Raw genomic sequence first — 11,605 nt, 5'->3', positions numbered from 1 at the left:
GCTGCCCAGATGCCTTTCTGGGATTGAAGTGGGGTTTGGCAGTGACTGACACAGTGGTTCCATTCCTGCTTTACAGTCCATCTTTTGCTTTTCATGGGGCACAGCACTACCTGGTCAAAGAGTGCTTTGAACAGCTATCCCCAGTGGCCTTAAGCCAACAGTTCCTCTGCCAGTTCCTCCTTCCTTAAGCTGCAATTCTGTTCCTCGTAAGCAGCTGTGTGTGTGGCTGCCACGCAGGAGTAATCCTATTTCCTCCTTTTGGAGGCAGTGGGATTTCTCAGTGCCAGAATCAGTAGTGTTTCTGTTCTCTGAGGGACCTCTGGCCACAGCAGGCTCCAAACTCCAACACACGGTACCAGTGGAATGATGTATCACCCTTGCTTCTGGCTTGTGGCAGCCATCAGCCCTCTGCATCACCATAGGCCTGTCCCCAGGGTACCTCACCCACTTCCTAGGTTACTACTCCTTCCGCTCTCCAGTTGCCCTGCTCCTTTCCTTTATAAGCAACTCAGCTTGTAAAAGATGGGTCATGATTCATCAAACCACCACTTTTCTGGGGGTCTTAAAAGCTTTGGAGTCGGTGCCCCAGCATCAGAGGGGGGAGGGTTTTGACAGAGGAAACTTGTTAGCACCAGAGAGGAAAGAAGGACAATAACCTATTTGAGTCAGAGAAAACTGGGGCAATCGGGGACTCGTCTGCCAAAGCCTTTTCCTTTCACAGCCACTGCCAGGACGTGTCAGAGCAAGTATTCCTTTCTACTGCAGTCCCAGCAAGGATCTGGGACACAGAGCAGCTGCAACTTCACGGCACCTGAGTCACTGAACACCTGCATGTTATCCAGGCTTTGCTGCATTTGCAAATTGTCTACAGGATCCAGAGTTTCTTGCTTGGTACGGGGGAGTGACAACTCCTCACCTCTTGCTAGTCCCAGCTTTTGCCAGACACAAGAGGGTTACCCATCCATCACTTGAGAGCCCAGAGCCTGTCCATCCCTGCAGGGCTCAATCTGTGTGCAAGTGGCCTGGAATTTTGGAATTTGGAGAAGCTGCAAAACACATTTCTAGCATTCTTCTTGCAGCACTGAGGCCACCAGAGAGAAAGGATGCCAGATCAAACCACCGCTACATTTTATATCAAAACCAAACCCCTGCTGCTTTTGCACTGACCCCTCATTCAGGAAAGAGCTGACTGCTGGAACCCGTGCATCCAGCATGAGGTGCATCTGCCTGCAGCTGTCTTGCTGGGAGCAAGAACACTCCACCAGGCTGACTCAGCTGTTTCTGGATGGTCAAAGGTAGCTAGGAAGTACAGAACAACATCCTCTGAGACATCTCGCACGCAGGATGAACGCATGCTCGCCTCCCACCCTCCTTCCTCTCCATCCCACCCCTGTGAGACTTCCCCACCACAGAGCCCCATACCCTAGAGCATCCAGCACACGGAGGGGCTGGCTGTGCACACACATCCCGTGCTCTGTTTGGACACGGGCACCCCATCTGAGCATCCACGTGAACGGCACGTCCCGTGACACTCCACCTGTGGTTTATGGTTTAAAAGGCTGGTACGACAGTAACCTTGCTCCCCATGAAATGTCTTGATGAGGCCTCAGGACCCCTCTGGTTGCCAGCATGCCTCAGATAGCTGGCCCAGGTAGCGGGGGTGACAGACAGAATCACCAGAGCGCTGCTCTGGAGCCAGCACCATCTATGGTTGGAGGTGTCAGGTGGAGATAACGTGCTTGGATGCCCTCACCTGTGCAAAGTCTCTCTTGCTCCCAGTGTCAGTGCTCCCGGCTTGAAGCCCCACGCTCGCTTTTAACAGGCTTCATAAAACTTTGGCTCCTTGGGCAGAGCAGAAATAGACCCACAGATCTGCATCTACACATAGAAAATGCTTGGAAGGAAGGCAGGGAAGGAGGAAAAGGCAGACCACATCTCTGAAGTACAGCTTTAGCTGTCTCTGCAAACAGTGCGCTTCTTCCCTTCTGTTTTCCTTCTTTCCTTAAAAAGTAAGAAAAAGCAGGCAGCAGAACATGGCCTATCAAGTTTTCTCCTAATTGCTCTGAGCAACAATACAGATACTGAAGAAAGGGAAGTTTAAGGTGTTAATTACAATTCACCCAGCACACCCGCTACTAGTCCTGTATGGGGGCTACAGACACCCCCTCCGCTTCCCCCCGCCTTTTCCCTGACAAACCTTCCTGATTAGTTTCTGTCTTCACACCCAGGCTGACTTCTGCACCCTGGTCTCCAAACAGTGACCTCATTGCCTTGTTAAAGTGGTGAGAAACTACAGTAAAATGGAAGAGGTAAACAAAGGGGGGGGGGAACTAATGGCCAGAAGATTTAGGAGATCGGAATCTGCTCCTTGCTGTCCCGCTTCCATTGTGAGCCTGAGCTTGAGAAAGTGCAAGCTGAGCCTCAACAAGCTCTTCCCTGTGCTGGTTCCTCTGGAAACTCGGCCCAGCCCTCCAGATGGTGCATGTTGAGTGGCTCAGGACAACCAGCCTCCAAGTTACGTGCCACTAGTACCAGACCCACGCTCCTGTCACCACCACAAATCCCACAGAGTTAGTGCTGAGCTAGTGCTAGAATTCACACACCTATAGCAAGAGTTCTTCACTCCCAGGCCATAAAAAAATGAGAGCTGAATCTATGTGAGCTCTGTGCAGCCAACAGTGTGACTACCACTAGTTTGTGCTCACGATGATTAGAGAAATGCCATTAACAGCACTCTGCCTACAAGGAGCATGCTCAATATCACGGTACAATGCAGCCCTCAATATCCTTCGGGATGTGCCTCAAAGTGTTCACCCTGCTCCTGACCCTGACAGATACCTCTACGTCCTGGCCAGCAGCAGCTTAACTTACATTTGTCTTCCCAGACACTCAGTAAACACCTTTGTGTCCTTTTTCTTTAGAGGAAGGGGTCTGTCTGAGCTCACCCTGAAATATATCACCCTGGACAAAAGGGCTGAAAGGTTAAGGAGCTCCGGGGGGGTAGTTCAGCGGAGAGCTGGGGGCCAGGCGCCTGCCAGAACCAAAGCTATAAAGCCAAAGAGGGACTAGGGATTGCATCTGGCACGGATGCAGCAGGTCCTAGGACAAGAAGAAGATGCTTGGACTCCAGTTGTGGCCTGGCTTGCTTTTCCTCCACTTAGTTCTGCTCTCTGCCAGCGTTCAGACTGTGTCCTTACCAGGACAGAGACTACAGGTAGGAGGGACTGGGAGAGAGCTGAGGGAGGTTTCAGGAGTGGAGGGGCAACTTGGGGAGGTTGTGTTTGAACCTGGAATGAGTAGGGGTCCCAAATTCCAGCTACCAGATACTGCTGTCTATTCTCATGCTTGTTCTTCCCTCCCCTTCATTCCAGCAGCCTCAGTTCTAGGGTGACTTTATAACCTAGCTCCAGAGAGGCACCAGCATTAGGAAGCAGCAGACACACAAAAGCTTTCTCGTGCTCTCTGGTCCAGGGCAGGGGGCCCATGAGACTCCCCATGTTGCCTGCTGAGGCTTTTAATGGTAAAGAGATGAGTCCTGTTTAACTCCACCCGGTGTCAGCAGCCACCAAAAATTACAGTTGTGTCCCTCCTCATGTGTTCAGTGTCCTGGTTCTGATGTTTCGGAGGGAAGGCTCATCCAGTTAGGTCAGGATTTTCGCTCCTAAGCTCAGTAGAAGCCTCTCTTCAAGGCCAAGAGCTCTCATCAGGATGCCAGCCAAGGGCTTCTTCACTTGAGTAAATATTCTACCCTTACCAGTTACAGCAATAATATTTTGACTTTCAAATCAACCCGGATCCCTCTTACCCAAACCCTAAGCTGAGCCCCAACACCTTGCCTGCACATCACCTTGGGAAAGCTACAGGAAAGCAGTTAGGACGTGAACTCACATCACAAGACTGATTCTGCTATGACTCACCACTTTCACTCCTTGCTGAAGATGCCTGTGTCCGCTTCATTTAACTCACTAACGAAAAGAGCTGCACAAAGGCACATTCAGCTTTAGCTCAGCACCCACGTGAGGGACAGATGTGGAACGGCTACCACAGGCTGCTTCCCTGGGCAGCCATGCCATCCCTCCACTGCACCCAGTGCACTTCTCAACCATCATCTTCCTACAGCCGGAGGCTGCCGGCGATGGCGGGGGTGTGTGATGAGGGTGTGCCTGCCTGCACAGACAACCTAGAGAATTCCCAGCAGATGGAGAGGCCTCCTTCCTCATACTTGCTCCCCCAGCGCTGCCACTCCTGCCTCCCCTTCACCTTTAGCAGCAGGTATTTGCAGCAGGTCCATCCTTCCCACCAGCCCTGTTGAAAAAAACAAACGCCACACAGCAGCCTGGGCATGCAAGGGTGCTCAGCAGCAGCAAAGACTGAAGCCTTATTTACCTTCCAAGTACAGTGGGGACACACACACACACAATTTGACAAGAGCAGGGCAACCTGCCTGCAGGTAGAAGCTCACAGCAGTTGCCTGCCTGCTCTTCTGGACAGCAAAATCACTTCAGACTACAGGAACTGCTGGTCTGGCCCTTCCCTGTGTCTGGACGCAATGTCACAGGCACGCTGCCTGCGTGCAGGCACTGTTTTATGTACTGCCCAAGCCCTAGGGAAGGTGGGGGCAGAGGGTGACAAAGGGGGTTACAAGGCTCATTGCCAGGTGCACAGGCAACTCTCATCTCCATTTCCTCTCTGTTTGTCACAGATGCTCCTTTCCCAGTTGCTGCCCCTGGAGTCTGAGCCCACACTGGCCAAAGAGGACATGAAAGAAGGGTCCAGCTTTGGCCCTCAGTTTCTCTCCTCCACTCTCCCCTTCCTCTCGTCTGGGGCTAGAGCGGCTCATCCCTCTCTCTGGCGCAAGACCCTCACCAGTCGCAAGTGGGCACTGCCTGGAGATTGGGCCTGGAAGGCCGTGCCCAGGGGCTGCTTTGGCCTGAAACTGGACCGGATCGGGACCTTCAGTGGTTTGGGGTGTTAGTCTTGGAGGGGCTCCGAGGTGAGAGGGCCAGCAGTGAGGGCTCAAACAAGCGGGCATGGAAAAAAAGAGATTTGAGAGCACGGATAGCGGGACGGCCAGGGCCGCAGGGCAGGCTGTGGGACCACCTGCAGCTGGGGGAAAAGGCTGGGACCCAGGACCGCCGGGGTTGTTCTGGGGGCCCAGATGGGGCCCAGGGCAGGGAGGCAGCACGCCGCTGGGCGGCTCACCAGCCCTGCTTCTCCGCAGCCTGCGGAGGAGGCCGGGCGCACACAGCACCGGCTTGGGAAACAGCACGGCGTGCCGGCAGCCAAAGCTGTCCAGATCCTGCACTGAAGGAGAGCGGTGGCAGCGGGGAAGCGGCGCGGTAGTACGAGGAGGGGCTGCCTGGCTCCACAGCTGCCCCTCAGCACTAGGACCATCACTCCACCAGCAGCCTGCTCTCTGTGCTTGAGGACTCGCTTGCTAATTAAACAGCTGTACTCATCCGCACACCCGAGTTTGGTGGCAGCCCCCCCAGCCGGGGGGGGGACGGACACGTACAGGGGGGTGGGCAAGGGCTGGCAGCAGGGACAGGTAGAGAGATGGCGGCAGAGGCTGCTGGCCCCGGGCCCCACGCGCGGGGCCATATTGGGTGCGCGCCGCCATTCCGGGTGGGCTGGGCGGCACGCACGGTTGCAGCGCGGCACTGGCGGGGCCGCGGTGGCAGGGGAAGGGGGGCGGGGTGTTGGCGGGTGAGAGACACCAACCGAGGGCCGGACACGGGGGCCGGGAAGCCACACTGTCTCATCCCAGCTGCACTTTGCCTCCCGGCACTGCGCTCCTGTGCTGCGGTGTTTGCCAAGCAAACAGAGAGGCCTTATGTTTGTGCCCCCAAGAGCCGCCCCCGGCCCCGTGGTGGGCTGCAGCCCCCAGCGCGGGCTCCCAGCCCTCCGACCCCACTGCTGTACCATCCTCTGGCCTTTAAGAAAAGGTCGTAACCTCAGCCGGGACTAAACTTAGCTGCCAGCACCGGGAATAGCAGCAGTATAAGGAGAGTTGGGTTACGTTTGAGCTGCATGACCCCTCTGTGCCCTGCACCCCAGTACCTGCGTGGCTTCCTCAGGCTGCTCCTCCCTCCTCAGAGCCCAGCTGGAGCCCAGCTATGCCGAACAGCCAGAGGGGTTGGCCTGCGCCCAACACTCCCTGCCAGCCCAGGTCTGCATATCCACCATTCCCACACCTTCCTCCAGGACCCCCTCCCCAAGAGATGGGGGCTTTCCAGCACCCTCTGGGCCTCAGACGGAGCACGCATTTTGTCCCGCCGTGCCTGGGCTGTGCAAAGCCCTGCACACCAAGCCGGGAAGGGTGCAGCCTGGCAGGGCTCAGTGAATGAGCACGGTGCAGGAGGCAGCAGCCGGGCGACGGCGGCAGCCATGCAGGGAGCACTTCCTCCTTGCCGGCGGCTGGCGAAGGCGGGCTGAGGTAGCAGACGCGGGCCAGCAGGCAGGCAGGATTTCCGCTGTCACGTCCCGCGAGTAGCAGCAGTGCCGCAGTGCCTCATTAAGATGGTGCTCACACTGCGGCGCGTGGCCTGCTGGGTGCATCCAAAGCACGGCCGGCTAAACCCATCCGGGGAAGCCAAAGATGCACCGGGGGGGGTGCCCCAGCGCGGGGCCGAGAGCTTCCAACCAGCACCCGCTGCCTCTTACCGCTGGGAACGGGAGATGCTTGGGGAAGTGCTGCTTCTTTGCAGTGCACCCAGCATCTCTGCGGCCCCGTTGCCCTTGCCGCCATGCTGGTGGAGCAGCGCTCACCGGGAGAGGGGCACGAGCTACAGCCGGGGGTGGGGGGGGGGGACAGGACGGGGTCTCTCCTTTGTCACTAGGTGAAAGGAGCGCATACCATTCCCCAGGGGTACCGGCAGCAACGAGCCCTAAGGCGGCTGTCTCGCTCCAGCCATCACCGGGCCCTTCCCACCTCCCCAGGCGCCCTTCCCCGCCCCGAGGGCACCTCCCTGACGCAGGCGAGGACCAGGACCCGGCTTCCTCCGGTACCGGGGCATCTCAGCACCATCACACACAGGCGATCCCCCCACTGCCCGGGGTGGCTCGGAGGGAAGGTGCAGCGAACACCCCCGCCGCCTGGGGCCTACTGCAGACCCCACCACGCTCCAGGCGCGGGGCCTTTGTTATCGGGGAGCGGGATGAACCGAGGAGGGGGGGGAATGCTGGGCGGGGGGGGGTGGGTGGGGGGAAGAACGACACCGAGGGAGCCGCACCCGCAGCACGGGCGCACGTAGCCCGGGCCGGCCCCCGCGTTCCCATTCGGCGCCCGCCAGGCGGGGCGGGCCCGAGCGCCTCGCCTCCGCGGCTATAAAGGGCGGCGGAGCGGCGCTGCGCCACCTTCTCACTGCGCGCTGGGGCAGCTTAGAGGCAGCAGGTAACGGGGTGGGGGGAAGGGGGATGGCGGGGGGTGGGGGTCGGCCGGCGTGGGAGAGGAGAAGATAAAGATGTGCAGGAGAGAGGGGCGGGGGCGTTGTGCGGGGGAGGGAACACCCTCCACCCCCTCGGGGCCGGCGGTGGGGGCGGGGGGGAGAGGTGGGAGAAGGGGAGGGGGGCGTGGGAGAAAAGGAGGGGGGCGGTGGGTAGCAGCCCCCGGGCGGAGCGGGGCCGCGTGGCGGCGGGGCCGGGAGCACAAAGGCGGAGCGGCGCGCTGTGAGATGGGGGGGCGGGGGGGGGGTGGGCTGGGCAAAGTGGGGGGCTGGCGAGAAGGGGGGGGGTGGGGAGTCCGCCTGAGGGGGAGGAGGTGGGGGCGGGTTCGGAGCGCGCGCCCCCCCCCCTCCTCCTGGCAGCGGGCGAGACGTTAACGGTGCCCCCGGCGGGCTCGCGGGCAGGCGAGGCGCGGCGGCCGGTACTGCACCCTCCCTCCGCGCCCATCCCCGCTCCGGGCGCCTTACCGGCCGCTTTCACCCGCAGGAACATCCCGAAGAGGCGAAGATGGTGAAAGTCGGAGTCAACGGGTGAGTTCAGGGGCTGGGCTGCGGCATCGGGAAGCTCCCGGCGGGGCGGGGGGATGGGGGGAAGGTCGCCTCAAGGACAAGCGGGGGTGGGCTGGGGGGGCGGGGGGGGGGGCGCAGGGGAGCTGCGTGACCCGCCAGTCCCGCTCTGCCGTAGCCCCCGGTGCCGGGCTGAGGGGCCTGGGCAGGGCGGGCTGCTGAGTCACTTCCCCCTCCAGATTCGGGGTGAGTCACCCCGGAAGCGCCGCCGCTGCCCACTTGCCCCGGCACCCCACCCCCCGCTTCACCCCAGGGGCTCCTGCAGCCTGCCGGTGGGCTGCAGCCCCCCACCAAAAGGTCGCCCGCTGGATCGTGTGTCGGTGGCGGCTCGGGAGACGTGACCTTATACCACGGGGCCGAGGGGTAACCGGATCTCCGGGGCCCTCAGTAAATTTAGCGCTTGACCTTTCTGGTGCGGGGGTCGCTCTTAATCTTTAACCAAGGTGCTTCGGCCTTTGGACGAGGTCGCTGGGCTCCCCCCCCTCCCTCCCCGCAGGGCAGGGAGAGGCGGATGCTCCTGAGGGAACGCAACGCAACGGGACATGCCCAGCCCAGCAGGCTCCCTGCTCCTCCTCCTCCTCACCCGCGTCTCTCTCTCTCCTTAGATTTGGCCGCATCGGCCGCCTGGTCACCCGGGCTGCCATCCTGTCTGGCAAAGTCCAAGTGGTGGCCATCAATGATCCCTTCATTGATCTGAACTACATGGTGAGTTGCCTTGCAGTGCCCCCTCTGGGCCTTGCTGAGTAGAGCGCTCTCTGGCTCTATTCTAGTACCTTCCCAGGAAAAGTGGGTGTGAGGCAGAGGCCCGGGGCTGGGAATTTCCACGAAGCCAAGTACAGTGCAGGATTAGGACAGTGTCAGTGAGGAGGTGGGGAGTTGAAGCTATGATGTTGGCACAACAAGGGCTGTAAAAACAGCAGTCGGTTTGCCTGACCTTCCCCCTCTCCTTCCTAGGTTTACATGTTCAAATATGACTCTACTCATGGCCACTTCCGGGGCACTGTCAAGGCTGAGAATGGGAAACTCGTGATTAATGGGAATGCTATCACCATCTTCCAGGAGTAAGTATCTGTCTCCCTCTGGCCCCTCTGGAGCATGAAAGCAGGTGTCTTGTGGAGCAGCTCTTACAGCTTTATCCTTATTCAGGCGTGACCCCAGCAACATCAAGTGGGCAGATGCTGGTGCTGAATATGTTGTGGAGTCCACTGGTGTCTTCACCACCATGGATAAGGCTGGGGTGAGTATGCTATTGGTAGTACATGGGAGAGGACATACTGCTGCTCCTGCCTGCAGGGCACATAATAGTGTACAGAGTTTAGGTGAGGCTGGGAAGGAGGAGAGACTGTCTGAAAAAGTGAGCTGTTGTAGGAATTCTGGGTCATCTAAACTCCTTTTTTTTTTTTTTTTTTCCCCTAGGCTCACCTGAAGGGTGGTGCTAAGCGTGTTATCATCTCTGCCCCCTCAGCTGATGCTCCCATGTTTGTGATGGGTGTCAACCATGACAAGTATGACAAGTCTCTGAAAATTGTCAGGTAAGGAGAAAGGAAGATGCTGTCTGGCCTAGAGCTTTCAGCAGCTGTACAGTCTCATCTCGCCTCGATATATGCTGTCTCTGGTTGACAAGCCTTTCTCTTCCCCAGCAATGCCTCTTGCACTACTAACTGCCTGGCGCCCTTGGCCAAGGTTATCCATGACAACTTCGGGATTGTGGAGGGTCTCATGGTAAGTCTGTGGCTTGCTGCTCAGGAGAGTGCTGTCCCCAGGTCATCTCATGTGAGAGGTGAAGCATCTGTATTCCCTGTGTCCCCTGGCATGGGGAGGAGGTGCCTGGGGTGCTTTTTCTGGGCTGTGTTCTTAACTGCTGTGCTTTCTGTTCCCCAGACCACTGTCCATGCCATCACAGCCACACAAAAGACAGTGGATGGGCCCTCTGGGAAGCTGTGGAGGGATGGCAGAGGTGCTGCCCAGAACATCATACCAGCATCTACTGGAGCTGCTAAGGCTGTGGGAAAAGTCATCCCTGAGCTCAATGGGTGAGTGCTGCCCCTCTTCGGTGTCACCTGGCTCTGACCTGTCCCTGGCAGAATAGAAGGCTGGCAGAAGGGTGCTTGGGTGCTGTTCCCTGCTGAGTCATGTCTCTTACAGGAAACTTACTGGAATGGCTTTCCGTGTGCCAACACCCAACGTTTCCGTTGTGGACCTGACCTGCCGTCTGGAGAAACCAGTAAGTGTTTGGTATTGGTGAAAATGGCACCTGCCAGGCATGACTGCCAGTGTTCCTGTGTGTCTCCCATCTCCCACCTCCCCCAGCAGGTATTTTCTATGAGCTGGCATCTTACCATCTTGCATGTGTCTCTTCCAGGCCAAGTACGATGACATCAAGAGGGTAGTGAAGGCTGCTGCTGAAGGGCCCCTGAAGGGCATCCTGGCATACACAGAGGACCAGGTAGGTGACTCCTAGTCTCTTGGCCTGTGGATACTGGTGCTTGCCTCAGTTTTCAGATGGGAGCAGCCTTGCTGGGACTCCAGTTTGGGCACCTCCGTCTCAGGCTGTGGGGAACTGCATGTGTTAGAATTCCCTCTCCGTTCCAGGTTGTCTCCTCTGACTTCAATGGTGACAGCCATTCCTCTACCTTTGATGCTGGTGCTGGCATTGCACTGAATGACCACTTTGTCAAACTGGTTTCCTGGTAAGTGCAGCTGGGGAGGTGGTGGGGCTGATTGGGGTAGGGGTCGGCACAGAGAAGGGTCAGGCTTTCGTCGTGGTACCACTGCCAGGCTGGTGGTGCAGGGGGATACCCAGACCCCTGCCAAGTAGGGTGGCTTCGATGTGTTCAAAGTCTCTGGAGATTGTGTCTTACCTGAAAATTACTGTAGCCCTCTTTTGGGGGATGAATGAGATGCTTCCTACTTTATTTACTGGAAGTGGATGGAAGGGTGCCTGGTTCAGTTGTGTGGGATGGGGCAGAGGAGAAGCAGTGGAGGAAGGGGATGCAAGAAAGGAGTCAGCCCTAACAGCACTTCTGTTCCTGTCCCCAGGTACGATAATGAGTATGGATACAGCAACCGTGTTGTGGACTTGATGGTCCACATGGAATCCAAGGAGTGAGCCGAGCACACAGTCCCCCTGCTGCCTAGGGAAGCAGGACTCTCCTTTGTTGGAGCCCCTGCCCTTGTTCACCACCGCTTAGCTCTGCATCCTGCAGTGAGAGGCCAGTTCTGTTCCCTTGTCTCCCCCACTCCTCCAACTTCTCCCCGAGCCTGGGGGAGGTGGAGAGGCTGATAGAAACTGATCTGTTTGTGTACCACCTTACATCAATAAAAGTGATCACCATCTGAAATGCCTTGCCTGTCAGTGGGAAATGGGGAAAAGCGGGGGCAAAGAGAGGTGCCTGTTTTAAGATGGGCACAGCCAGCTTGGCTGTAACTGCTGGCACAGCTCTTCCAAGCAGTGCTAATGTGGTCACCATGTTGAGGCTGTGGATCCAGGCAGCAGAGATGTGGGACATGTCAGAAGAGGTGCTTGGACAGCCTGGGCATGATGCAGGCCTGGGATGCACAACTTGCAGAGACTGGCACATGCCCGTTGCTGAGTG

At 58.0% G+C, this 11,605-nt stretch overlaps 2 protein-coding genes across 3 annotated transcripts; both read left to right on the top strand.

Annotated features, from left to right (window-relative positions):
• Positions 1-771: 771 nt before the first annotated feature.
• LOC311198098 (uncharacterized protein) lies at positions 772-4,975 on the top strand (the record flags this gene model as incomplete). 2 transcript variants are annotated; one of them, XR_014617682.1, is made up of 2 exons in its annotated part: positions 772-891; positions 4,703-4,735. XR_014617682.1 is itself a non-coding variant. In XM_084271987.1 (2 exons), 2 exons carry the CDS (start codon positions 3,116-3,118, stop codon positions 4,973-4,975), a joined length of 372 nt encoding a protein of 123 aa, XP_084128113.1. The 2 variants fall into 2 exon arrangements, 1 of the variants encoding a protein (XP_084128113.1); XM_084271987.1 differs by lacking the exon at positions 772-891 and adding an exon at positions 3,116-3,214 and having other exon boundaries at positions 4,703-4,975.
• Positions 4,976-7,286: 2,311 nt separating this feature from the next.
• On the top strand, positions 7,287-11,350 carry GAPDH (glyceraldehyde-3-phosphate dehydrogenase). The gene is made up of 12 exons (XM_084278352.1): positions 7,287-7,393; positions 7,930-7,973; positions 8,615-8,714; positions 8,964-9,070; positions 9,156-9,246; positions 9,426-9,541; positions 9,650-9,731; positions 9,891-10,042; positions 10,155-10,233; positions 10,372-10,455; positions 10,602-10,699; positions 11,049-11,350. Exons 2-12 carry the CDS (start codon positions 7,951-7,953, stop codon positions 11,116-11,118), a joined length of 1,002 nt encoding a protein of 333 aa, XP_084134478.1. The 5' UTR covers positions 7,287-7,393; positions 7,930-7,950; the 3' UTR covers positions 11,119-11,350.
• Positions 11,351-11,605: the final 255 nt, after the last annotated feature.

This window comes from Gallinula chloropus (assembly GCF_964237585.1).
Source record: "Gallinula chloropus genome assembly, chromosome: 1".
Classification (NCBI taxonomy): Eukaryota; Metazoa; Chordata; class Aves; order Gruiformes; family Rallidae; genus Gallinula; species Gallinula chloropus.
Note: the sequence above shows the minus strand (reverse complement) of the source record. Positions and strands in the feature narration are given on the sequence as shown.

Coding starts and splice junctions, on each gene's coding strand:
- GAPDH (XM_084278352.1), top strand. CDS start 7,951: ATGGTGAAAGTCGGAGTCAACGG. Junction 7,974..8,614: donor GTGAAAGTCGGAGTCAACGG/GTGAGTTCAGGG, acceptor CTCTCTCCTTAG/ATTTGGCCGCATCGGCCGCC. Junction 10,234..10,371: donor CCTGCCGTCTGGAGAAACCA/GTAAGTGTTTGG, acceptor TGTCTCTTCCAG/GCCAAGTACGATGACATCAA.